The 27906-nt window shown below is 30.3% G+C and overlaps 3 protein-coding genes across 5 annotated transcripts; all 3 read right to left on the bottom strand.

Moving 5' to 3' along the window:
- Positions 1-1258: 1258 nt before the first annotated feature.
- Positions 1259-7881, bottom strand: LOC120089849 (PIN domain-like family protein). 2 transcript variants are annotated; one of them, XM_039047261.2, is made up of 10 exons: positions 7585-7881; positions 6353-6536; positions 6144-6209; positions 5902-6007; positions 5604-5646; positions 5422-5494; positions 4321-4408; positions 3492-3548; positions 3339-3417; positions 1259-1631 (listed from the first exon to the last, which is right to left on the bottom strand). In XM_039047261.2, the coding sequence occupies exons 2-10, from the start codon at positions 6421-6423 to the stop codon at positions 1618-1620; spliced, it is 597 nt and encodes a 198-aa protein (XP_038903189.1). In that variant the 5' UTR covers positions 6424-6536; positions 7585-7881; the 3' UTR covers positions 1259-1617. The 2 variants fall into 2 exon arrangements, with proteins under 2 accessions (XP_038903189.1, XP_090163369.1); XM_090307243.1 differs by lacking the exon at positions 7585-7881 and adding an exon at positions 7524-7578.
- Positions 7882-12903: 5022 nt separating this feature from the next.
- On the bottom strand, positions 12904-18869 carry LOC150032939 (protein STRICTOSIDINE SYNTHASE-LIKE 2-like). 2 transcript variants are annotated; one of them, XM_090306613.1, is made up of 3 exons: positions 18534-18869; positions 14790-15083; positions 12904-13519 (listed from the first exon to the last, which is right to left on the bottom strand). In XM_090306613.1, the coding sequence occupies exons 1-3, from the start codon at positions 18800-18802 to the stop codon at positions 12946-12948; spliced, it is 1137 nt and encodes a 378-aa protein (XP_090162739.1). In that variant the 5' UTR covers positions 18803-18869; the 3' UTR covers positions 12904-12945. The 2 variants fall into 2 exon arrangements, with proteins under 2 accessions (XP_090162739.1, XP_090162740.1); XM_090306614.1 differs by having other exon boundaries at positions 14790-15078; positions 18534-18838.
- Positions 18870-23568: 4699 nt separating this feature from the next.
- LOC120091440 (protein STRICTOSIDINE SYNTHASE-LIKE 10-like) lies at positions 23569-27177 on the bottom strand. Its single transcript, XM_039049467.2, has 3 exons — positions 26649-27177; positions 24829-25092; positions 23569-24324 (listed from the first exon to the last, which is right to left on the bottom strand). The coding sequence occupies exons 1-3, from the start codon at positions 26945-26947 to the stop codon at positions 23754-23756; spliced, it is 1134 nt and encodes a 377-aa protein (XP_038905395.1). The 5' UTR covers positions 26948-27177; the 3' UTR covers positions 23569-23753.
- Positions 27178-27906: the final 729 nt, after the last annotated feature.

The following is a 27906-nucleotide window of genomic DNA, read 5'->3' as shown; positions in this document are numbered from 1 at the left end:
CTGACTTTTAGGTATGTTCACATCAAGTTGTGATCTCGTGATACTTTTACCTTCTTGTGGAGAAGCTAATTTCGAGTATCAACCATATGCGACATGTTATTGAAACTCATTCGAACAAACACATCATGTTGTGTTAGATTACATATGATGAATTGAATTTAACTATGTGGTATAATGTGGATTTAAATAGTACAGACTATAGTAATAATATTGCTCTAAAAGAAGAATCAATTTTGTAAATTTCATGTGATAATAAATACACACACTTTTGTTAACAAATCAACTTTTCGTTACATCTCTTGGGTCCTTACTTTGAGGGAATGAAAATCAAATTTTCATTCCTCATTGATGGTGTTTACTGAAATGTAGGAATTGAATCAATCAGTGAGACCACCACTAATATGAGAATCTACACCATAAAGATCTCATTGTCTTACTAAACTTTTATCAATTCTATACTATTTTTCGTTAGGTGAGTTCTATCACGTTTTTAACAATTACCTTACATCCTTATCCCTTATTACATAGTGATTTTCTATTGAGAAACTAACATTGCACATAATAATATACTTCATCAATATAATTACTCATGTTTTTTTTTTCTTTTTGATACAACAATTGCGTTGTTAGGTGAGGGATTGAACCTCCAACCTCTTGAATCGGAGTGCATGCTAATATCACTAAGCTCACTTTTGATAATTACTCAGGTTACATTCTCACTTCTTATTTTATTTATACCCATTAGTATTTTAATTGTTCTCGAAAGTAGAAAATATGCTTGTTTTAAAGAACTCATTTTAAACCATGGTTAAAACGTCATTTTTTGTAATTTGGGAAATATTAACTCAAAAGGCACGTGCTAAGTATGTCAAAGTACTTGTTCAACTGTCAGAAACTTTTACGGGTAGTTCTTCGGATGAAAGTAACTTCTTTATACATCTTTTAAAATTTTGAAGAAAACTCTTTAAAATATCCAAATATCCTGAAAGAATTTGGAAAATATTTAATTAATTAAAAAAACAGCTATTGTAGTCTAAAAATATATATATAACAAACAATTCCAAGAAATTCCTTGACTTAATAAATAAATATTTTATAATTTTACAAAAGGTAAAATATTTATTACTTGTATTAGTGACATTTTGCTATCTTTTGTTTTGTGTTCCACAGATTAATATATATATATATATATATACTAATGTTGATTCACCCTTGATGTTGATAAGAAACCTATGAAAATATTGACAAAATGCCGACATGACATGTCAATCAAAATTTAATACCATGCCTATAGTACGTACAACAAATATAGAGGTGAAGATTTGAACAGAGTAAACGCCACATTATGCATCAATAACCTTGAACAGCAAGGACAACCACTATTTTTTTCTTTGGGGGATGGGAGTAAATAAACTTGATATAAAAAGAAAAGGAAATAATTGAAGTAGGCATGAGAGACAACAAAACAGATCCTAAAGCCAAAAGTTAATTACATGATACCAAGGCCTTCTTATATTTTCTTTAAATTTAATCATGTAGGGAAAGTTAGTTGGAGGTAGATGGGAAAAACCTCTTCCAGAATTTCTTTCTTTAGTTCATCATTGCATAGTGCCACAATCACATCCTTGGAGCTGCATCAACAATAAAATTTGAAAAAAAAAAAATTAAACAAGTGTTAAATATTACTCAACATTTTCATGGGGATCTCCCTTCTGTAAATTTCAAAAGAAATTGTTTCCTATCCAAAAGAAACAGCAACTAAAAAATGTACTCAATAGTTAAAATGTCAAAAATAACAAACACTTATGGCAGGATCACCAATTATTTGATCTAAGACTTAAAAAAAAAAAAAAAAAAAAAAAAAAAAAAAAAAAAAAAAAAAAAAAAAAAAAAAAACCAGTTTTTCTTTCCAAATACAGAGCTAACTAAAGAAACTATGAAAGAGGCTTGCTCCGGTTAAGTAAAATAAGACCCAACAAATGACTTCACATAAAATACAACACAAGACCGAACATCACCGAGTCCCTATCAACACGTACTATTATTCCGCTCCAAAGTCCCCCACAAAAGCAACATAGACGGGAAGTCTCAGCAATAGGAACTAGGGGTGAGCATCGGTTATCCAACCAAACCGCCACCGAGCCGACTATGGTCAGTTTAGTAAATGTTCAAACCGACCTCAACCGTCAATGAGTAAAAGTCGGTCGGTTTGGTCGGTTTTATTCTTTAAGTTTTTTTTCATTTGCCGATTTGGAATTTTTCCCAAACCGACACCGGCACACCCCTCTCCTCCAACCAACCAACTTCAGTTTGGTCAGTCGGCTCAATTTTTTGGTCTATCATGCTCACCCCTAATAGGAACCCAAAGAGAAACTGCAAACTTCTCTCATGCCATCAACTTATTCTAGAAACCAACTCTGGTTTCTCCCTTTTCAAGTTCCATTAGAAGAATAAACATATTGCCAAGAAATTACAGCTTTCTTCACAAAGCTTGGAGGTACGGCCACACTATCCCACTAAAATGGAAGATGGACCAAAGAAAGGTGCTGTCTATAACAGGTCGAAAGACCAAATGTTTCCCTAGAAGTATATCTCATGAAAGCATAATGAATAAAGAGATGGTAGTAACATTCTTTTGCTCTTTCAGAGAGTACCCATTCATTTTCACCACAGTATTAGAATTAAGACAAATCAAACGACACCTTCTACGATATCGTTGGGTTGAATGACCTAACAAGAACTTGAAAAAACCTTCCATAATTCCATATGCACCTCTGCAAAGATAAGAAACAAAGTCCCCCCGCCCCTCTCGCTCATGTCTTGAAAAGCTCAAGGCACAATAGCCCTAGGGCTTCAGCACAAGGCGCAAAAAAAAAAAAGAAGAAGAAGAAGAAAGAAAGAAAACATGGGTCTTTTGTGAGGCACACTCCATACATAAAAGAACTAAAAAAAACATAGTTGAAGCGAAAATATGAAGGGAAAAAACTCTAAATACAAGAATTTTTGCATTTAAACTTAGTAAATTTGATTATAGTTAATAAGGAAAAAAATCCTAATCATTACTATTTTTTAAAAATAATGAAAAAGCTCCCAGGCCCAAGGTTTTGAGCCTTATTTTGTGAGCCTCGCCTTTAAGGCGAGGTGCCAAACTGCGCCTAGAAGCACGCAACGGAAGGCTTGACAATGTTCATCAAGTTCACAACAACTGTTATATACTAAACCTTCAGAAGTCAAAAGTTCAATAAAATTGAGAAGAATGCATCAATAAAGGGAACAATTTAGGGCGGTATGTTCTAAACAATAACATTTATTATCTGGATTAGACATGTTTAGCCTACCTCCTCCAATTGTTGCTTCAGGCAACCGCTCAATCGAATACTGATGCCGAGTTATATACATAATTGGTACACCAGGAATCTGCAAGAAAATAGGTGTGTTACTACATCTAAATCCAACATCTTGTGTTGCCAAATATTATGGTCTGATTATACCTTGCGAATCCTACGCTTCAAATCTCTATCACAAGTAGCAACTATATAACACTTATGCTGCACAAAAAGAAAACTTCTGTTAAAAAAACCAAAACAGTGAAAAAGCAGGCATGTAGCTCATTATGTCTACTTCAACTTCACAACACTAATACATCCTTTTTCCTTATAATCTTTATCTGATACAACGTGAGGAGCTTGGTTCTCCTTTTCTTTGATTACTTAATACAATGTTGGTTATCCTTGTTATATATATATATATATATATAATAGCTACAAATATAATAAACCATACTGTAAGTCTGTAACTAAATGTGTGCTAGGTTCATTACGAACACCAGCTGAAAGAAGAGAAGTATAATTTAAACTGGTTTACAATGTATTCTATATTTAATGCTGAATAAACATGTTAACTTTCCCCTTTTTCATCTGCATTCACATGCTTAGGTGTGTCTACATCATGTGCAAATATGACAACTGGCCCAAGTAAGTTTTCCCAATGTCCATAGTGTCGAAAATTACTATGGAAAAATAGTTCTAATTCTAATGCCCTAATGCACGTGGCCAAACATACAGCAGTATCTGAAGTGAGCCATGATCCAGATATATCCAAGAAAAATTAATAAATACTTCCTAGATTACAAGTTACCCACAACTTCCCTTATATATATATATATATATATATATATATCCGTTAAGTATTGAGAATGTCAACCATCTAAAAAGCAGATATCTAGATAAATGTATTGGAAACTAAAAAGAAATGAAATATGAAATTGGAACACCTATAGTCAACGAACAGGATAATAAGCAAGAAGCCTTCAGTTCTCACCTGAGTCACTCTTTCGACAAGGCAATCATCAGCATAGGTTCCTTTATGAGTACAGGGTAGTCTCTCAAATCGTGGGTCCTTAGCTATTCTGCTCAAGCCCAAAAATAGTAAACAATACAAATAAGAGAGATGCAAAAGAAAGAAACAAACAGTAATCTTTAAAAAATAACAAGAGAACACCAAAGAGAAACCAAAAATATAGTATTGTTCCCAACGAATCATATCCCCATTGAAAGTACATTAAAAGCTTATTTTATTTTGGATTTATTTTTTTCCCATCCTTAATATCCAAAATAAAGCTTTTACCATGTTCATCCAAAGATTTTTGGCTTTACTTCTAAAAGGGTGTTCATGGAGGAGTGTTTACAATGCATATGTATGCTATTATAAATTCAATATAGACACAAAGGCTGTTCACTAACTACAGGACACTACCACAAATACAAAATAGTGCAATATGAAAAAGGTAATCCATCTAATCATCATCACTACCATGCAGAGGATATACCAACTCAGAAAAGGAGAAAATTTGGAATAGTTTTTTCAGATTCTTGCTCAAGTGTGTGCACGCCTTTGCTTGATCTGGTTCTTGCTTTTGCATATAGAAGCCTAAATACGATGAATAAGCTTCAAAACACAAGCCAAACTTCAAGCCTTTTCCAGTCCAAATAAGATTCCTAGGGTTTCTCTATATCAAACAGGTTTTTCCAGCTCAAATCAAGGGTAAAGCTATAACTTCTTTTATAAGACATATAAAACTAAGACTATTTGGATTAACATTGAGCCAGAAATTCTTTGAGAAACTGTCAAGGAAAGTAATAAAAAAAACGGAAGTTACTTCTTAATGGTGCCCAATCACAATGCTAATCTACTATTTGATTAGTGCTGGCATTCCAAATTATTATGAGTTGTTGAATTTCCCCCAACAACAAAATTGAAGATGGACAGGTAAAGAAAAACACAGACTCGTGCACACAATATCAACCAACTCTAGCCCAAGTTCAAAAGTATCTGAACGTGAACATGCATATGTATAGTACCAGAAGATGAGAGCATAGAGCATCCATCTTCTGAAACGTCGCAAACAGAACACAAATTTACCTAAGAGCAACACGATACTTCTGACCTAACCGCTCAAGCTCAGCCATCACGCAGTCCGTTATACAAGGAGTGCCTATAATATGATCACAAATAACAAATAAGTAATACATGTCCACAAAGCATATCACTTCTCGTATTTTGAGTTCTAATAAAAAAAAAAATTCAGTAAATGTTGGACTTACATTTTGCATATAGACAGTCCATCATTCCCTTTTCTAAGTCCAACTGCAATAGAGAGAGAGGGGAAAAAAGACCATTTCAATCATCAAGTAGAAAGAAAATTTATCGGATCCACCCACATGATGTAGTGCTTTCTCATCATTATGAAATTTGACAAGAAAAGTTCCAACAGTTCTCAAAACCAAATTATATATATTTTCAAATCATTCACAGAAATATTCATAATAAAATGATTTTCAAACGATTCACACAGTTATAATATAATATAATGTGTTCTCAATAAAAATGTGAAGCACTCACTTTGTTTTGAATGGAGAAATTGATGAAGTTTGTATCCACCAAAACCCGATAAGGTGGCCCCAATGCAGTGTTGTACTTGAAGAAAAGTGCCGAAGGAACATTTGGACTGAATTAACATCAATGTAAGTATGAATTTATCATAGAAAACAGTAGAAAACAACTTTTATGTCCGACAATAAACTTAGAAAAATGTTAATATGTTATGGAAAATAGAAAATAGTCAGCTCTCTGAAGTTCCTTACACATTTCTTGGGAGATTTTCTTTCGTAAGATCTTTTCTTTTTGGGTTCAAGACCTGTTCTTTATAGCTAAGATAAGTAACAAAAAAATTAATAATAAACATAAGCAAAAAAGATTTTCAAAAAAAAGTGCAGGATAAAGTTTACGATTGAAAGGAAACAACAGAAGGCATTAACGATTGAAAAGAAACAACAGAAGTCAGAAGGCATACTTCTTAATTGCTTTGGAGGTGACCATCTTCTTCATGACTGCAAATTTGGGTCCTTTCTTGGCCCTCCCCATCTCGTTGATTGAAGGAAAAAGAATAATTGAAGTTGTGCCACCAAATGGCTGCTCTCACTTTCCTCAGATGCAATTTCAATGCTTTGAAGCTTAGAGGAGGACTTGCTCACTACCTGCAATGTTATCGTAACGAGGAAACAACTTACAATCATTAACACGAATCCCAATATCTCACACATATTAACACATATTGACTTCAGTAGTTCCTCATATTATTGACTCTAGAAATATATATGGAGAAGACTAAATAGTTTCAAGCACTTCACAGAACCAAAAGTATCCCTTGTTTCAAAGAGAGAAGGACGAGTTATTCCCATTTTATTTGTTGGTCAGAGGTAAATTGAAAGCTAAGCAGTGACAATTCTAAGGATTACCGAGGAAAGAATTAGAGATATCTCCAACGTTCTCATAAAAAATAAAAAAAAATGCACTTAATTTCTCCATAAAAGATTTTTGTTCCTTGATAATATTCCATAAAACTTACATGTCTACAAGTGACTATTACTAAAAGGAAGAATCTTTAGGTCCCATTTAAGCCTTCGAAATTTTAACGTATGTTTATTTTACTATGAATATTTTCTGTAGCTTGTTTTTAATTTAAAAATATTAAAGAGAGAGCGATAGAGAGAGAGAAACTCATTGTCTTCTCCCCAACTATAGTCCACAAATATAGAAGTATAAATATGGTTGAAGCTGCTTGGTAAATCAAAACGAATCCTATAAACTAAGGATTAAGAGAGAATTGTATAATAGGATAGATTACTCAGACTAATCCACTGATAAATAAAGAAGGGGGATGCTAGAAAATTCATGGTCGGAGAAACAAGTCAATTTTCAGCAGAAACCAAAGAGAGATAGAGATGATCAAAGTCTTTATTGACAGAAATATACAAATACTAGAAATCAATAGGCGAGAAGTCCCAATTTGCTGCAAGCTTTTTTTCTTTTTTTTTCTTTTTTTTTTTGGTTATTCGGTGCTGTTCTTTTTGGATGGTCATTTTAAAAATTAATAAAATAACTCCTCCATTTTTTCACTAGACAAGCCCTAATTTATGTTTTTCGACTGAGATGAGAGACATAGATGGAGATTGGGACAATACCAGTAAAACAAGAGAGTAGACAATCAGTGCAAACCCGTTAGGGGAGAGACTGGGACAATACCAGTAAAACAAGAGAGTAGACAATCAGTGCAAACCCGTTAGGGGAGAGACTGGGGAGGCACGAGCAGAGGAAAACGGCGGCGGCGGCAGCACTGAACGAGAGAGAGGCGGCGGCGACACTAAACTGCTGAAAGGGAGGAGAGGAGGAGCTGGAGTGAAGAAGAAGAAGAAGAAGAAGAAGAAGAAGAAGATGCCGTGAAGCACGTGAGAGTGAGAGGACGACGATGGAGGTTAGGGTTTTGCCTTTTTTTCTTTTTCTTTCTTTTTTTTTTTTAATCTTTTCTATTTTTAATTTTACAAATTGGGCCTGAGTTTTCGTTGTCTTTAAAAAAATTAAAAAATAATGGAATTAGGGCTCTGTTTTATGGTTTTCTTATATTTTTTTTTTTAAGTCATTTCCCGCTTGTTTGGATTGATGTTTTTATTCTATGTTTTCAGATCTACTGAAATAAATATATCTGTGTGGATTTCTGAAAATTATTTTTGAATTTTATGAATTAAGCAGTATAAATTCCCAAAACAATATTTTTATGATTTAATTGTATTCATATTTAAATTTTATAATTTTATAATTTAGAATTATATTAAATAAAACTAAAAACATTTAAAAATATAATATAACACGTTATAAACTCAACTTAATTTTATAAAATCAAAATATGTTTATGTAAAGTATTATAAAAGAAAAATTATACAATTTTTCAAAAAATAAAACAATATTTATAAATAAATTAATAATAGTTTATTGTCAATTACTATTTAATAAATTTCTATAATTAGTTTTATGATTTATAAATAATTGTTTAAATTATAATTAAAATTTATGCTTTCTTCCAAACACATCCTTAAATTTAAAATTTAGTTTTAATTTGATCTATGACTTCCAAAGTTATACGTACAACTTTCAATTTTGAAAGTTATTTATTTTTAGTACAACGATGCTATTGGGGATTGAACCTCCAACCTATTTGGAGGGAGGCTATGTCAATAACACTGAACGAGTTAATTGAATTTGACCTCTTGGGATAATGAATTTGATTTCAATTTTATCTATGGGTGTTAATATTAATTAGTTTTAAAAATTTATAATTAATTAGTTTTCAAAATTAATGTTAAATTTTCACTTCATAATCAATGAACTCAATTCAATCCAGATAAATTTATTTTCTCTATTTCATTATTTATTCACGAGAACCTTTAAATTCATAGGCCTTCAAGTTTTCTTAAATAAAATTCATTTACTCTTGAGATATTAAATTTAGGTAGGTAGGTGGTTATCGAATTGAACTCATGACCTCTCTTAATCCTTTTAAGAAGGCTATGTCCTTTATTTACTACTAAGTCAATCCATTAAAGTTAATCTAAACAAAATTGTAGAACGTAGCTTATGATTCTTTGGCATAGTGGTTGTATTTATTAAACTACTCTTTTTTTTTAAATTCAAATATGAAAGTCTGCGATTTGATTCGACAAACTATTAAACTAGTATCAAACTCAAATAATATCTCTTATAAATATCATAAGGTCAAATTTTTTATAGAAGTACATTAATATATCGTCATGAATAAAAAAAGAAAACTAAGATAAAAATTAAAAATAAAATAGTTATCAAACGAAATTCTCCCAATATACAATACTTTATTCAAATCTAAGGGAGGGGAAAAAATGGTGACAGTTTCATTGCTTGAGGATATAAGAGGGAGGAGGAAGAAACGCCATGGAAGTTGAAGCGCCGACCACCTTCTTGTCGACGGTCATGGACGACGACGATAACGATGCTTTGAGTTTGTCAAGTGACCGGTCAGCTTCTCGATCATCTTCAACTGTTTTGCTCGACGAAGGAACAATCGCAGACGGCAGCGGCTTGGCGGAGATTTGAACGGACTTAGGAGGCGGTGGTGGTTGACGAGGGTAGTAGAAATCTGTAGGAAAGAAGTTGTATAGCATTCCCGCCATGGCAACTGGATTTAGTGTAAATGTAAAAGAAAGGGAGATGGGATATTATTTATATAAGAAGTTTCCTTTGATAAGTTTGTTATTATGAAGTCATTTGTTTTTCCCTATAAGGAAAAGGAAAAGGAAAATAAAATAGGAAAAATTAGGGTTGGTTTTTCTCACTCTAATTTGAATCAAATTCGATATATTCCTAACGATATATTGGCCAAGTTTTTCCTTAATAATTTAAACTTGTTTCTTCAAAATTCTTATGTTTTTAGGATATATATATATACGTTATCATAAAAAACTTATTATACTTTATTTTAATTAAAAAGTTTTTCTAGAGGGCTCGTTTGGTAACTTCAACTTATGACTATTATATACTAACTTTAGAAAAACAAGACCTACAAAAGAATATATACATATATATAGGCACTAATGTGATATTTGTCACAATGTCTTTAGTACCTAGAATTTTTCTTAAGAATGAGAATTATCCTAACTTCTTCTGGAATTATTATGATTTATATATTTGCCTTGTGACGAGAAATTGTCGCACGTTAAAGTTTTCATTTACAAAATTGGCATCCTTTTCTAAACCCATTCAAATCGTTTTTTTCGGTACATCTCGGACGAGATTGACCACTGATATTTGGTTATTTAACTTTTTCTAACATATCGATTGTTTTGGGTACATTTCGATACATCTGGACGGATTATACCAAGAATTTTTTAATATGATGATCTTCCCAAATCTTATACAAAATCTTATATATTTTCAAATTTTCCTCAAATCCAGTTATCTTTATCAAATATTATATCAAAATCTAAATTTTTCAATCTTTAACCCAATTCCTAATTTCTAAATGAAATTTTTAAATGGATTGCAAGGGATTGCATTTTGGTTTTTAAATTATAGGAAATGTTATTTTTTTTAAAAAAAAATATAAGATATGGAAAATATATAAAATATCAGTATCAATCTCAAAGAGATTAACACCAAGATCGATGAATTCTCGGGCAGATCAATATCGAGATTTTATATATTTTTCACATCTTACCTAATTTTTATGAAAAAAAATAATCTTTCCTAAAATTTAAAAATCAAAATGCAAACATCCATCTGAAAAATCTAATTAATAAAAATTGTGGAAACAAAAATGGACATAAAGTTTTGAAAAATTACATAAGAGTTTGATATAATATTTGATAAAAATAATTGAAATTGAAGAAATTTTGAAAATATATAAGATTTGGGTAGATTACATAATATTTAAAAAAAATTAGTAGAATCTTGTAATCTATTGAACATGTATCGAGAAGACCATTAGAAAAGTTCGATCTTTTAATTAAATCTCAGTGGTCGATCTCGTTCGAGAAAAACTTCTTGAACGAGTTTTAAAAAAGGTCTTAGTTTTATAAGATGAAAGCTTGAACGTGATATTTCTGAAAGTTTTCCCTAACACAAAGTTTGTTCTCATAGATGAAAGCCTAACTAGAATTAAAATTTTAATTATTAATTTTAACTTTGTGAAACCTACTATCTACTGTCTTTCTTTCTCCTCTTGAAATTTGGGATCTCAAATGTGTGATTGTTCTCCAACCTCCAATATTGTGTGGGAATTAGCCACCATCAGCCTCATCCCCGACCGAGGAAAAGGGTGACTCTCATTGGGGCCTCAAGCTTATAGCTCACCTAACCCAATACCCATTATTTGTACTTCGGATCGGGTATTTCAATCTCGAATCTTATCTTTTGTCCCATTTGAACTCAAAAAACCATAATAATAACAACAACCATAATAGAAAAAATATCATATTCTGATTCCCCCATAATGGAAAGTTGTTAGAAACTTTCTTTTGTATAAATTGTTGGTTAATTTCAAGGGGGGAAAAAATTTCCCCAATGTTTGGCCTAATGGAAGTTGGAAACATCCCTCAAGTTTGGTAATTTATCTAAGTTTCTGATATGTCTCAGTTACATTTCAGGTGCTCATTAGTTTTCTTTCATTCTGTGTGTCAGAAAAGGGAAAGTTTTATAAAACAGCAATTTCATAATACCACATAATTTCAATAAATATTGGTTTTCTTTAATATAATTAATTTTGTCTTACTTTTAAGATTATTATTGAATGAGAAATTTTGGATCGTAAATTGTCACTATCATTTATGAAATTATAAATCATTAAATTTGGGACTAATTAGAGAGTGACATGTGTCCCAAATTGAAGTTGAAGACATAAATTGACAAATCCCAATGACACCATGTGTTTTCATTATGACCGTTGGATTGAATAAAATAATTTGGTCCAATTTGATATTATTATTTTTGGCTAAAGTCTAATAAAAAATTGGCTTAATTTGACCCAAATGTCAAGTAAGACCCCAAGTCCAATTAATTGAGCCCAAATGCCAAGTCCATGCACCGACCAATTTTAGACTCCATATAACCTAAAAAGAATTCTCTACCATCGGAACACTCTCACTCCTAAAGTTGACCACACTTTGACTGAAGTTCTTTAGAGATAAAAAGTCCAAGAATATTCACACACTCCACATTCAATCAAGAGAGAATCAGATGAGTAAGTACTAAACATCGAACCACATCTACATTAACACAAGTTTAACTCCACGGAATACGTTTTTCCGCAAGCCTCGTGCGAACATTGATCTCTCAAGAAGATTATCAAATCCAAAACCGAACATCTAAGAATATCATTTGTATCTATCTCTATCAAATAGGTATGGAAATTTTAAAAATTTTGGTTAGCCTACAGATTAGGAGCCCACTGCATAGATTTAGGGATTTATTTTTTTTAATATTGCAATTTAAAAAGCTTTCATACATTTTCAAACTATGTAAATAAATATCGTAGTACTTTTTATGACGATATTCGAAAAAAAAAAGGTTTTGTTAAATAAAAATAAAAAATAAATAAAAGGTAACATGGGACCTTGCAAAAAAATCCAAACAAACACCAACTACTTTTCCGTCTTTTTATTTTTTTTTCACAAAATTGCATGTTGAATATGCGATCATTCATTCTCTTTTAAAACGGAGGCCAGTCTTATTTTATTTAATTTTTTTAAAATTAAAATTAAAATTATATATATATATATAAAAAAAAAACTACAATGTATCTCTAGAGAGTTTGAAAATATATACATTCTTATAAAAGCTTTTAAAAATTGCAATATTAAAAAAAGTCCCATATATTCAACCTCTATATATTATTTATTTGGCCAAAATGGAAAAAGAGAGGAAGAGAAACATAGTAAAGTAATTTTTTTTTTTAAAGAAAAGTTAAAAGTATGATAATCAAAAACTTAATATAAGTCTTAATAATTGAACTATATTCTAATTAACGGGTAAGACAAAATATTTCGAAGGAAGGAAAGAATAATTATTGTCGATTAATTTTGTTCACATCTTAATCTTAGCTGCAAAGGGAGTATTAATAGATCCAATCCAAACAACACCATCCTCTCTCTCTTCCACTTCAGAAATAGACTTCCATTTCAACTCTCCTTTACCTTCAATAATCTCCATTACTTCACCTTCTTCACTAAGTCTCATTCCAATCCCACCATTCCTTATCCATTTTCCCAAACAAGAATGAACTCTCTCTATATTCAAAGGTAGCTTCAATAAGGCCTTCCCTATCCAAGGTTGAGCCAATATCAACCTCAACAACCCGCGTTTTCTCGAGTGAATTCCGACCCAAAACCCACCTTGACGACTCGTTTTGATGTTGTCGGGGAAGCCAGGGAGCTTGGCGACTACGTCGTAGCTTCCGGCTTTCGCGGTCTTTAGCCAATACCTGAGAATCCTGCATTTGGTCGTCTCGGCGAGTAGAAGGAAGTCGCGATTTTTGCTTAGTGAAACTCCATTTGGAAATGAGAGGTTTCCTAAGAGAAGGGTCAGTTGTTTGGTTTTTGGATCATATTTCATTAGCCTTCCTGTATTGTCTCCACTTAATATTGCAGATGCAAAGTTCCTGCACAAAAAAGAGGATTCTTTAGTGGTTTGCTGATCATGGTGCTTGCATATATACATATTTCCTTTTAAGTTATAGTAATATTTTACTCCATCAACCATCATTTCATTTTTTTTATTTTTGTTTTTAAAAGTCTTTACATTGATTTTCACTATTTTTAAAGAAACATTTAAATTTTTTAACCAAAATTTTAAAATAATTTTTTTTTTAAGTTCCTATTTGATTATAACCATAAGGTTTCAGTTATAAAAAAAAGTAGAATTACAAACACTATTTAGGGTTATTTGGTATAATTTTTAACAGTATTTTCAAAATCCAATCCTAAGTTTTAAAAACGTCCCGTAGTAACCATTTTGTTTTTTGTTTTTAAAAATTACGTACCTTATTCTTTCATTAAAAAAAAAAAAAAAAAAAAACGCGTATCGAAAAACTATTTTTTTTAGTTTTCAAAAATTATCTTGATTTTTTAAACAATTGGTAAAAAGTAAATAATAAAGTTAGCAATTTGGAGATAAAAATAGTGTTTATAAATTCAATTTTAACAAACAAAATGGTTGTCCGATGTTTTTTGTGTCTTTTTTTTTTTTTGGAGTTCAAATTTTGCCTAACAATTTAAGTGTTTACTAAAAGAAAGATAAACAATCATAATTAAGAAAATGTGAGATAACAAATATAATATAATTTTCAAAAATAAAAGTCAAATAATTATTGAACGAAACTTAAAAACTATCTTTTTAGTTTTCAAAAGTTCCATGGACTTTGAAAACAAATTTGGATTATAGATAACAAAAAGAAAAAGGAGTAAAAGTAGTATTTACTTTTAAGGTTAATTTTCAAAAATCAAATGACAAACTCCATTTAATAACCATTTCATTTCTCATTTTAAATGAATACAAATGATTATCAAATAGATTATTAACTTTCAAGCTTCCGTGTTTAATAGATATTTAAGCTTTTTAAAAAAAGATATAATAGAAGCCTACGGTTTTATCCATAGATCAATTAAATACAAAACTTAAAGTTGAACAAAAGATTACACTAAAACTCAATTCTATGTTTAATGAATTCATCTTTTCAAGCCCTATTAGATACAAATGTAAGAGTTCAACAACAAAAACTAGATAATTTGTTTAGAGACTAAAATCGACATTACGAAACTTTCAAGTACCATCAATATTTTGAACTGGGTTTTTTTTTTTTTTTTTTTTTTAAAAAAAAAAAGGGAATACATTTTGAGTTGGAATGAAAGTATGAGAGAAAAAGAAAATACCTTCTTTGATAGTGAGAAGAGCTATCAGTGAAATAGATAACTCCAGAGAGTTGATCAATGTCCAAACCATTGGCAAACGTTAAAGAATCAAATATCCAAAGTTGATCGTCCTGCGTTTGAAAATCAAGCTTTTCGGCCAAACCGCCGTTAGTGCCGACGCGAAGCAACCCCATGTACGCGTCGGCAATGTACAGATCATCGCCACCGCCACCGCCATCTTTAAATTTGAGCCCTAATGGCCGCCCACATCTCTCTTCTTTCTCCTCCCTTTTTTCTATCTCTTCACAACCTGTTCTGTTATGAAAAAAATTACAAGTCGCAGTCTTTAAATTTATTTTCATAAGTAACATCCCATAAAACTTACATTCCTTGTTTTTTAGTTTTTTATTCGTGATTAAAATAACAAAGCCCGAAAAGAATTTCGATAACATTAATGGGTCGTGTATTAACGGACGATATATATATGTGAGCCCACGATGCATTGACATTCGAAATCAAGATATTGGTATTGGACTTATTAATCAATCCATAACCTTTCGAACACAACCAAAACTTTAACACCCAATGATTGTATTTATAAATATCATCCATAAAAATGAGCAATAAAACCAATGATATACCCTTGCCTCTTTTCTATATTTGTCAGATCTATCTAATAAATATATCAGTGTCGTAACATTCCTTCTTAGAGTTTGAAGGTTTGATCTTCATCCCTATAATTATTTTAATTTACCTTTAATTTTCAATTTCATCCATATTGACTCTAAACTTACATATACCAACTGTGTCCCCTCAACTTATCTATTTTGTATTTTTAATATAAAATTTAAGTAATTATTTAAAAAATATATGAATAAATTCAACATAGTTATAGAAATTTGTAGGTAGCGCGGTGATGGCGCTGTATGTTTTGGTTGTGGGTTCAAGTCCTCCATCTTATAATTTTTAATCTTATTTTTTAAGCGCTTTAGAAAAAATTTAAAGGAAGAAAAAATTAGCAACAATTTTTTTTTTATTATTATCATAGAGATTTTTTTAACCTAAATTTTCACTATCAAGTCTCTACAACATTTTATTGGAGAGTTATCGTTCATTTTTAAAATTAAAGCTACAAGATAATTTTTTCTTTCATTGTCAAGATATACCTATCGTATCATTCATGAGTAAATTTCAAATTCTTTTCAATCTTTTTAGTTTTCATACTTTTAAATTGATGTAATAAATCATAATACCTTCATGATTAATGCTTGTGTAGAGTTAACCCTATATCTATATCAAAAGTATATTAAAATTATATAATATGTAGTTTTTTTAACGATTGTTATATTACATAGTGCCCCTAGATCCGTCATCGCTTAAGTTCGATTTTTGCTAATTTACCTAGCGAAAATCAATGTAAATATCTATATAAACTCATTGCTTTCAAAATAAAATTTTGAAAATAAATAAATTTACCATTAAAGGATTAAAATCCATAAATTTCAAAAGTTAAAAGGAAAAAAAAAAATAGTAGAGCGAGAACTTATTAGAGGGTTGAAATCGTCTAAATTTATAAATTTCATATCGAAAATGTTTCTCATCATAGAATAAATCATAAAATAAACCATTTTACTGAAATTTGGAACGCTTAAAACTATAACCATTTAAAAATTTAAGGTTATATATAACACTTACATAAACTCAAAGATCATATTTAAGATGAAATGAATATTTTAAGATTTAAATAGATAAAATTAATTAATCTTTTCCTTAATTATTATAGAATAGTTTTTTTGTTTTTTTTTAATAATATGTGGACAAGAGAGTCGATCAAGCTATAAAGTTGATAATACAAATTATATTAAGCAATATAAATATAGTCGGTTTAAGCATTAAAAGTGATATTTACCAAATTTCATATAACAGAACCCACCAATCTAGGAAATATCACCACATAAAAATGTGTGATGAACCAAGAAAAATGACAAACAGCTGACCCCAATTTACACGTGTACATCATGCAAAACCAACCGAGAGCTGGGGCCAAAATCGTAATAACAAAAATAATGCCTTTCATTTTTTTCGAGTTTTGAGAATAACGCCACGCCATAAAACAAATAATTTTTTTAAAAAAATGGGGAAAAAATTAACGAGGAAGAAAACAAAAGTCCTTAAATTCATCCTTTATTTCTTAATTTTTTCCACTAATCAAATCAATGTCAATTTTAATGTATTCCTTTACTATCCTTTCCTTTGAAGCTGTTTCTACTTGACATTTCGGCCTTAATTAAATAGATATAAAAAGAAATAACTAAAAGCACAACTTTCATTAAAAAAAAATAATAATAAATCCTTGTTAAAAAACAAGGATAAAACCAACCTTCTTTAATTTTCATAAAATAATTTTTTAAAAAATTGAAAAAAAAAATATTTTTTTTATACAACTTACTTTAAAACATTTATCAATCATAGTTGTATAACAAGAGCCAACAGCAACATTTTTTTAAAAAAAATAAATAATAAAATGCATCAAAATCCTATCCCAATCAATAGTTCCTATTATCATCCTTCTCTCTCCCACAATTTTTTTTTTTTTCTTCCAAAATACTCTCGCGCAACATTATTCATTTCGAAATTATTATATATCTAAACCAATAATTCACTTCATAATCTTATCCTTATATAATAAATTTTAAGAAAAATACAAAATCCAAAAATTATATATGCTAAATTTTGAGTTTATATCAATTAAAATTATGTATTAATTTAAAATTTAAAACTTTTATAAATATCATGTGAAACCTTACAATTTGTTTCAATTAAATTTATAAAATTTTTGTAATCAAATCAATTTATACTCATCCTTACGATTTTATTCGACAATTTTACATATGTAGACTTTATCAAAAGTTCGTTTTACAAAATAGACTTAGAGTCGATTAGTGGATGATTCTCCATTGAAATTTTCCTAAACACTTAAATTGATTCATCATGAACGTTTTAGAAATTTAATTGATATAATTATAAGTCTAATACAATATTTTTCGGATAAATTGACACATTTAATGACAAAAAGTTCATCAAGAGTTTAAAATCGATACTATACAAAGTTAACAGTGGGAATGAAATTTAATTTTAATTGTTAAATTTAAAAAATAAATGTTATTAAATGTTGCACATTTAAAAGCTAGTAAATGATAGATTTTAAAAATGTAGGAGAATCTAAAAGTTAGTAAATTATTGATTTTAAAAACGAAGGAGATTTTTAAAAACGGTGATTTAAGTGTGATTTTAGTGGATTTAATCATAATTTGTTTATAAAAAAAGTTAAAAAATTTTGTTAGAGTCACCTCTCTTTCTCTCCAGATCAATCTCAATCTCTTTTTCTTAAACTCAATCACAAATGCAACTTTAATCTCTAATATTATGTTTAAATTCACATATTGTTAATAAAAATAAAATAAAATAGATCATGATGATTAATGTTACCTTAAAATAGTATCAATGTTTTTTTAGAAAAATATATGAAAAAAAATAGAAATTAGATTAAAAAAAATAAAATGAAAAACAATGAAAAAAGGGGAAGCCCGAAAAGTTTTAACAGCAAAAACATTTAAAAAATTTCTGATATAAAGATAATAATTTAATTGGGCAAACAGAATTTTACAAAAATAAATAAATAAATAAAATAAACTCAACGTGCACTTGATTAAATAATTAGAAAAAATAAAAAATAAAAGCAGAGAGAGAGAGAGTTGAAATTACCTGTTTGGAGAAGTAACGGCGAAATCGATCCAGCTTCGTTGTTCCGGCAGCCATTTGATAATCCGGCCGTCGGAGATGCCGGTGTAAGGTCCGCCACCGGCACTGTCGAAGGCGAAGCTCTCCGGCCCAACGGCACCATCGATTGCTACATATTCCGTTTTCCAATAATCGAAAGTCTCCGGTGGCGGAGAAAATCTGGTGGTGTTGATGGCGAGTAGGGCGAAGACGGCGGCGACTGCGGTTGCGCTGATGCAGAGGTTGGAGTTCATGACTTTTGCAATGAGAGAGAGAGAGCAGAATTTGAAGAGAAGTATGAGATGTGTGAATTTTATTTTGAAGGCCAGAGAGTGGCAATTTTGTCATTTTCAATTATTGGGATTGGGTTTGGCTTCAATTTGAGATGGGGCTATTTTGGTCTTTCTACTAAACCATCCACATTTTACATTTTTTTTTCTTGTGGTGGATGATTCGACCGGGATTTACATGGATTGGGTTGGAGTGATTTTATGGACCAATTCGGAAGAAGAATAAGGTTTCCAACTCAATCCAATCTAATCCTTAAAATTCGAGTTGAGTTGAGTTAAATTGTCGAATTAAATATCCAAGATATCTACTACAAACTTCAAACAACCCAATCTAATAAAAAAAGAACATAAAAAATTCAACCAAATCTAACATTAAATTAAAACAAATCCGACCCAATCATTACCGTTTATTTGGGTAATCCAGTTGAGTTGTGTGGTCATTTGAATACCCAATAATTCAACATCTAAACTCGAAGTCGATAGTATAAACTAAAATTGTGTGAGATTACACTTTATATCTCTATTTTTTATTTTTAGGATAACTTCCAATTAATTCAAAGTTGGTAAAATATTTTTTTAAAAAAAATAAAAGTTAAAATACATAATTGACAATTTTATTTCATTACAACAACTATAGGGATGCGAGATTGAACATCGAACCCCAATAGAGAAAAATACACTCCATTTATCGTCTCCTAAACTTTAGTTAATTATGACTTATTCAATCTAATTTCGATTTTATAACAATTTTGTCTTTGGATTTTAATATGTAACAATTTAATCTTTCTATTTTAATTTAGTATGTATTTAAACTTTTAATTTTATGTCTAATAAATTTCAAAAATTTTAAAAATTAATTTATCTATTAGTGATTGTTTGGAACAAAGGAATTGGAGACAATAATAGTTAAGGGTGTGTGACACCCTTATTTGATATAAGGTTTAAATGCGCACAAGATTAATATTTTCTCATGCATCCTTTATATTTATAGACATACCCTTACAAAAATATGGATTTTCTGTTTACTTCTTGTTTTAATATAGTTAATTAATTACTGGATTATGTTTGAATTGATAATTCAAATTCATTTTATTCCTTAAATTTTCACAAAAGTGATATTATGTTTAAAATTTGGTTAAGAACACAGATGTTTAATTAGAAAAGTTAAAAATTATTATAAATAAATTGTGAAAAAACAAATAAAAATTTCAATTCACATCGAATCGTTCAACCACACAGTTTGTCATGTGATAAATTTTTATATTTTGTTAAATATTTTTTGAGTTTTTTCAAAATCAAATCATTTTATATGTGATAGACTATTTTTTTTTTCTTTATTTTCTTTCATTTTTATTTTAGACATTATACATGGGGTAGGTGAGTCATTCTCTTTCACATGCAAGGATAAAAGATAATGATATGAATTTCTTTTCTTAGCAAAAAGAGGTTCTTTTCACCCATATACTTAGGTGAAAGTAGGTTGATTAATTAATCTCAGGTTACAATTTCATTTTCATGAATTTAAACACTAAATATTGCATTGAATATAATATTATAAAGAATATGACATTATACTTCAAAATTATAGTATACATAATTATGTTTAGGTGATTTGATGTTTTCTTTTTTCTAAATTAGACAAGTAATGAACCATAATTAAGATTCGTTATTTATGAGTTATTAATTTGATTCTCGCAAAGAATCTCGATATGATTCTCATATATACATGTAATAACATAAAATTTCAAATAATAGAAAATATTGTCAAAGAGAACTTAGTTCAGTAGTATTGGCATGCACTCCGTCCAGGTCAGAGGCTTGATTCCCCACCTAATTATTATACTAAAACAAAATTGTAGATAACTTTTTCATAGGATGATTGATTGATTATATTTAGGAGTCGTTTGGTTTAAGCTTTCAAAAATGTTAAGGAATTAAGTATGTCTGGGAATAAAAAGCTTGTCAATAAAATTGTTAAAAATCAAGGATGACTGTGTTTGGTTGTACGTGAGAATGTTATCAAAATTTTATGGTAACACTTTGTATTTTATTTATAAAATTAATCATGGACACCTCTATAAAATTTTGATAGATTAATTGAAAGTTTTAAGCAAAATTAATTATTTAACTATCAAATAATAATATTAATTAAATTATTAATTATAAATACTTGTAAAATAAGTGTTTATAATTAAAATTAATTGATTATACATTTGATGTATCAATTTGATTAATTTATATAAATATGATGTACTAATTATAAAACAATTAAAATCAGTTTCAAAAAAATAAATATGACATTTTATGATTAAAAAATAATGAACTATAATTAATCAATAATAAACTAATTATAAATATAAAAAATAATCTCATAAAATATTAATCATGGTGATAATTAATTAAGGATTGTTAATAAATATAGAAAAATAAACAAAAATATTTACAAATATAGAAAATTTTTAGAACTACCAATGATAGACGTTGATAGACATTGATAGACTTCTATCTGTGTCTATCAACATCTATCATTGATAGTTCTAAAATTTTGTTATATCTTGTAAATATTTTCAATAATTTTACCATTTGAAATAATTTCCCATTAATTAACTACGTATATAATTTATTAATGAATTAATAGTATTAATGCATCGATTTTTTACGATTTATTTAATAATAATTAATTTATGAATTTGGAGTAGTTAAATTCAAATATCATAATTTAAAATCGAATATAATTTTCTAAATTATAAATTCAATATTCATATATTAATTAATTTCACTAATATAAAATAAAAAAATAAATTTATATATTAAAGGGGAGAGAGAATGGACATAAAAAAAATCCAAACTTTTCGATGGGTATCATCTATGAGTATAAGAAATGCATGATAATGACTTATTCACGTGCCTAAAGCTTCAAAACTTGTACCAAACAATGAGATGCATATCTTTTACCCATTATGACTCTTATTCTCATCTCAATTCTCTCGATCCAAATGATCTCTTAATGAGAAGTAAACATGACCTAAATATTGTTTAGTTGGTTTACGACATGTTTCATGTCAATGAAAAATAGCCTCACGACCATACCTAGAATAAAAAACAATAATCAATTAGAATGAATGCTCTTTAATTTCCATATTAAATTAACTTAGAAGAAAACTAGGCAGGATTCATCCGTGCTCAAATTACAATGTTTTTTTTGCAGGTCCCTGAATAAGAAAAACTTCCAAATAATTAAATAAATCACCCCTCAATAATAAAACAAAATAATGAAGTTAAAAATGTAAAAGAAAGAAAAAGCCTATGCCTACCCATAATTTCAATCTTTGAGACTTATGTGTCAATAAGTCATCTACGAACATTAAAATAAAACAAAAATGTCTAATAGGTCTCTCAACTTTTAATTTATATCAATAAGTTTCTAAAATTTTAAAAGATCTAACCACTTTCGATTTTAGGATCGATTAGCTTGTTTAATAGGTCATTCTCAAACTTATTAGACACAAAACTTAAAATTTGATTTTTTTACCAAACCAAGGAAAAAGAAACAAGAAGAAAATTTATGTTAATTAATGTTATTAATTCTTTTTAAAGAAAAACTTTGAATATACCTAGACTATAATTAGATACACAAATGAATGTTAAAGTACTTAGTGCATTATAGGTTGTCTCATCTTTTCTTTGTTTTTCTTTTTTAAAGGCTAAAATGGGGCAAACATCCAAACGATTACATTAACGCTCCTCATGAATGAGAGAAATGATACAATTTGGAAAGCTATCTTTCTAAACAAAAGAATCTCATCTTTGTTCGTTACATTCAATTGTCCAATAATAATTTACCATATGGAAAATCGCTTTTGGTCCCTAAATTTTCGATAAAGTAACCGTTTAATTCCTGGGTTTTAGTTGGTTACAATTTAGTCCTTATATTTTCAAATTTGTAACAATTTAACCCCTAAACTTTAATAAATAACAATTTAGTATCTATATTTTGAAAATAATTATGGAAAAAAATATCTCTTAAAATTAAGTGTTGAATTTTATTATGTAATGATCTAATCTTTATGGTTTGTAAAACTATATATAAAAAAAAAAAGTTGGTTTCCGATGAATTTAACAATCTACATGTGTAAGAAATTTCATTCAATCTTAAGAAAATTTTTCCGATTAATTCATTACAAATTGTAAAATATAGGGACAAAAGTATTATTTATTAAAGTTCATGGACTAAATCATTAAAAATTTGAAAGTAAAGGGACCAGAATCGTTATCGACAAAAGTAAATTCAGGAATTTAATTGTTATTCTAATGAAAGTTAAGAGGCTAAAACGGCTATTTAACCTAAAAAATCAATATTTGTTTTGTGCGATTAAAATGAGATGTAGAGAGATATATTGTTTTTATAAAATAAATTTTACATTTTTATATAAATTAACCCTATAGAATAATAATAATGTAACTACTACATTAGTTTTCTGTTAGTAACAATACTTTTTAAAGGACCTTTCAATGAAAAGAGGTTTTTGAAGTTTTGCAACTTGATAGATGTCAGTTTTAATATTCAGTAACTATATATACCGAACAATTAGTTTTTTTTTTCCTTTTAAAAAATATTAATAATTAAAAATATATATATATTTCATCAACTCCACAATCATCCTAAGAGTGAAACAATATGTTAAAATCTAAACCACAATCTCTTAAACATAAGACAAAGATGAAGAGAGTTTCAAAATCAGAATATATTAACCAAAAGTTAGATCAACGAGAGCTTCAGCTCTCTTCCAAAGCCTTTTTTATGATCTTCTACATGAAACTTGCTCTATTCCAAAAAGGAAAACTAAAATTACAAGAAGAAGCAAGAGTGAACTATCTACTCGAATCGTGTTTCGAGAAATAGCTTAGGACAAGCCTATTTCGGTTCATAAACGCCAATGAACGGCATTAGAACCGACCCGAACCACAGCTTTCCATCCTTCTCTTCAACTTCACTGATGAACTTCAAAGTTTTCCCTTCACAATCTTCTAAAATCTCCAAAACCTCTCCTTCCTCACTCAACCTAATAGCAGTTGCATGGGCCTTCCCTCCCACCAACAACCGATGCAATTGCTTGAATTCAACAGGAAGCTTCAACAACAGCTTCCCAAACCAAGATGTTGAAGTAACCAAGTTCCCAATCATTCCCCTTTTTGAATGCAAAGCGACCCAATATTCGCCTTTTGAATTCCTTCTAATGTTGTCGGGAAAGCCCGGAAGCTTAGCAAGAACATCGAAATTTCCTGCTTCGGAGCCTTGAAGCCAAAATCTGAGGATCCTGCCAGAGGTGGACTCAACCACAAGCACATAGGAATGGTCTTTACTTAATGCAACACCATTGGCAAAAGCAAGGCCTTGTAATAAAACTGCAACTTGTTTACTAGCTCGGTGGTACTTAAATAACCTGCCCGTACTATCTCCACTCAATATCGACGCCATGAACTGTCTGCAAGTATAAAACATTCACCAAAACCAAAGTTAAACTAGAATGTCAGACTGCAGAAACTTTAATACTATAAGCAGTTCCAGTTTCAACCTTAATGAAGTGTTATGTTAAAACAGAGATAAGCAATGGCATTAGAAACATATAAATTCAGTAAAACATAACAAAGAAATTAAGCTATTTGAAGGGCTAGAATGTAATCAGGATTATTGCGAATCTGAGAGGTGTTGAAATAAGTGCGGAATCGAGGACGGAATGAAAATGGGATCGTGAAGCATGAAAACGGTGAAAAAATGGTGGATTGAAAACCGTGGGAACGGAATGAGCTTGGTATTACAATTTGGGCCCAAAACGCTCAATCCAAACATGGATTTTAGATTACATTACATCCCAATTCCATTACCGTCCAACAATCAACCCCTAAAATTCAGGAACCAGAACTTTCAGATTCTTTCGTTAGATTTTTCTTCTTTAAAGATCAGGTCAGGCATGAATATATGCTTTTACCTTCTTTGGAAAACTGTACTACTGTCAGTAAAGTATATGATATCGTTGTCTTCATCAATATCAAGATCGTTTGTGAAGCGAAGTGGCTTGCCTTCGAATTCACTCACAAGTTTTGTTGCCAAACCTCCAGAAGGTCCCACTACATGAAGACCAAGATAGGCATCGGCAATGTAGAGATCTCCAGTTGTCTTATCGAAACGCAATCCCAATGGTCTCCCACAAACATGCTCCAATTCAAGTGCCAATGGGCGAACACACTCACTCCTTCAAGAACATAAAATGAAGTGAATCAAATCTGAAAATGAATAATATTTCCCAAACAATGACATGCGCTTCCCTATTTCTGGTGAGTAAAACATAAACGTGTACATCTAAAGATTAAACCAGACATTCAAATAGTACCAACATGTCTTAAACCACCGATTGACCCAAAAGCTTAAGTTTATTGATGAAGCTAAATTTAGTATTATATCATCTAACACTCTCCCTCTTGTGGACTTAAAATATGTAGAAGACTCAACAAGTGAAAAATAATATTAATTGGATAGCAAATAACATAACGTTTGAACACAGGATCCCTTGGACCACCTGCTTTGATACCATGTTAAATTACCAATTGACCCAAAAATTTAACCTTATAGGTGAAGGTAAATTTAATATTATATCATCAAACAATATGAACAGTAAAGTGACAGAAAATTGAAGTACTTCAAAACCCGACGTCGATAGCTCAAATTCAATAGAGAGCATGAATGTGTTTTCTTAGGCCTATGAGACGATTTCGATGTGTCTTTTCCTAGTGTAAATCCAGCTTTAATCCCCAGAAGATATCTTATTCAAGCAATCATGAGACAGCAAAGAGAAGCTTACTAAGTCTAGCAGTTGTCAAGAGCAAATAACGATAGACAAGATTTATCAACTCCAAAAACCTGAGTTTTAGCTTGGTAGGTGGGGTAGTCAAAAAGTCAAGCCAGCCCTTTTCACGATACTAAGCCAGGAAAATCCTATGAAAGTTAAAAATCCATTCACTGACGAAAATGAGAAGAGGGATTTGAACCTTGGATGGTTATTTTCGAATTATACCGATTTTTCAAGACCAGAGCAACTCATACAGACACATGAAAGACAAGGCCTTGAAATGATTCCTCAACAACTTGATATCCAATCATAAGGGCACCAAAGGTAGTTGACCCTGCCCCCAACTCCTCTTGAGATGGGCTTTATGGCAAAGAACAAGAAAAAAAAAACAAAGACCAGGTCCAGGCTCGAATTTGATAATCAATTCCCCAAACCAAGCATATCTTACAACCATACATGAAAAAGTCCAACGCATCGTCCATCCATTTATATATATATATGGGCATGTTTTAGAATCACTCCAATGCATAGTTTTCGTGATTTAAAACCAATTTTAATAATATAAAAATCGTGTTTGAAAGTGTAAGACTAAATTAATTTTGAATGATTAAAGACGTATTTGGAGTGATATTAAACTTGACAAAAGTGATTTTAACCATTTCAAAATCACTCTAAATCTTACACAAATCCTTCAAAAGTCCAACCAAAACATGTTCCATATATATTCACCATTTTAAAAGGAAAAACGTGTAATTAATCATCCATCTCAAAATAAATTATATAATAACGAAAATTCAACAATAATCGCGCTTAATTAACAAAAAAAATCAAGTTGCAGCCAAGCAGGACCGTTCTATGATCATACTACAGAATACTTAGCTAAAATACAGGACTCAAAAATCCCTCTTCTAAAACAATTCGTTCAAACATCTCCCGAAAGCAAAATAAAGATAAGATTGTACCTGTGAGAGCTGGTAACAGCGAAATCAGTCCAGCCACGGCCATCGCCTTGCCACTTGAGAATCCGGCCATCGGCAACCCCAGTATACGGACCTTCACCGTTAGGATCAAAAATCAGGCTCTCCGGTCCGATTGCTCCAGGGACAGAAATAACAGTGGCCGAATGGAGATAATCGTGGGTTCCGGGAATCTGCGGCGGCGCAAGGACCTGATTGAGCTTGAGAAGAGGGGTTTGGAGGGAGAAGATGATGGCAACGATGGCTGCGACCGCCGCCACAGTCAATGTAAGCATCGAATTCATTGGTTGAGTTCCTTGAGTTTGATAATGTGTTGGAGGAATGGGAAATGAAGGTGAGTGGATCCGGTAGAAATGGGAATGGGTTGAGTGGAAAGACGGACTTTACAATAAAGTCTGTCAGAGCAAAGGTGAAAAGATTGCTTTTTACAAAATTCTATTTTAGTATTCTAATTTCTAACCACCTTTATTCTATTTTCAACCTTACATTAGGTTTGGTATTATTTAGTGCAACCATTCTCGGGTCGGACATCGAACCATTCATCTTTGAAATAGTAATAGATATTTATCTACTGAATTTTCTTTTTAAGTATGAATTTTCTTTTTAAGTACGATAAAGGTGAGATATAAAGATTTCAACTTTTAATTTTTACCAACTATTGTTAGCTCATGTTGATTATTAGGAACGTCACCAAAGTCATGCATTGGCTAGATAAGGAGTAAGTGAGAATGATTATCTCCATTGATATGAGCAGCCTTTAATGGTAAAACAAAAAATAAAGTCATTAGACTTTACGTCCAAGGTCGACAATGTCAATGATATGACATTATATACCAAAATATAATGATATATTTGGATATATTTGGAGGGTCGTTATTGAGTTTAGGGGTGAACATGATAAACCAAAAAATAGATACTAAACTGAAGGCCGTCTATCAGTAAAGGAGGGGCTCAGTCGGTGTCAGTTTGAAAAAAATCCAAACCAATAATTTTTTTAAAAAATTTAAAAAATAAAATCGACCAAAATCAACCGACTGATCGACTGATGGTCGATTTGCACTCCTCAATGGTCGAGGTTGGTTTGAACATCTAGTAAATGAACCAAAATCGGTTTGATGGTGGTTTAGTCGAAAAACCAACTCCGACCGACTGCTATACAACCCTAATTGAGTTATATTTTGAACACACACAAAAAAAAAAATAATTAATTAATTAAAAGCTTCTTTTTCAAAAGTTAGCCTGG

The sequence above is a fragment of the Benincasa hispida genome, chromosome 11 (assembly GCF_027475165.1).
Source record: "Benincasa hispida cultivar pf3 chromosome 11, pf3_genome.v1.1, whole genome shotgun sequence".
Classification (NCBI taxonomy): Eukaryota; Viridiplantae; Streptophyta; class Magnoliopsida; order Cucurbitales; family Cucurbitaceae; genus Benincasa; species Benincasa hispida.
This window is presented reverse-complemented; position numbering and strand designations above follow the sequence as displayed.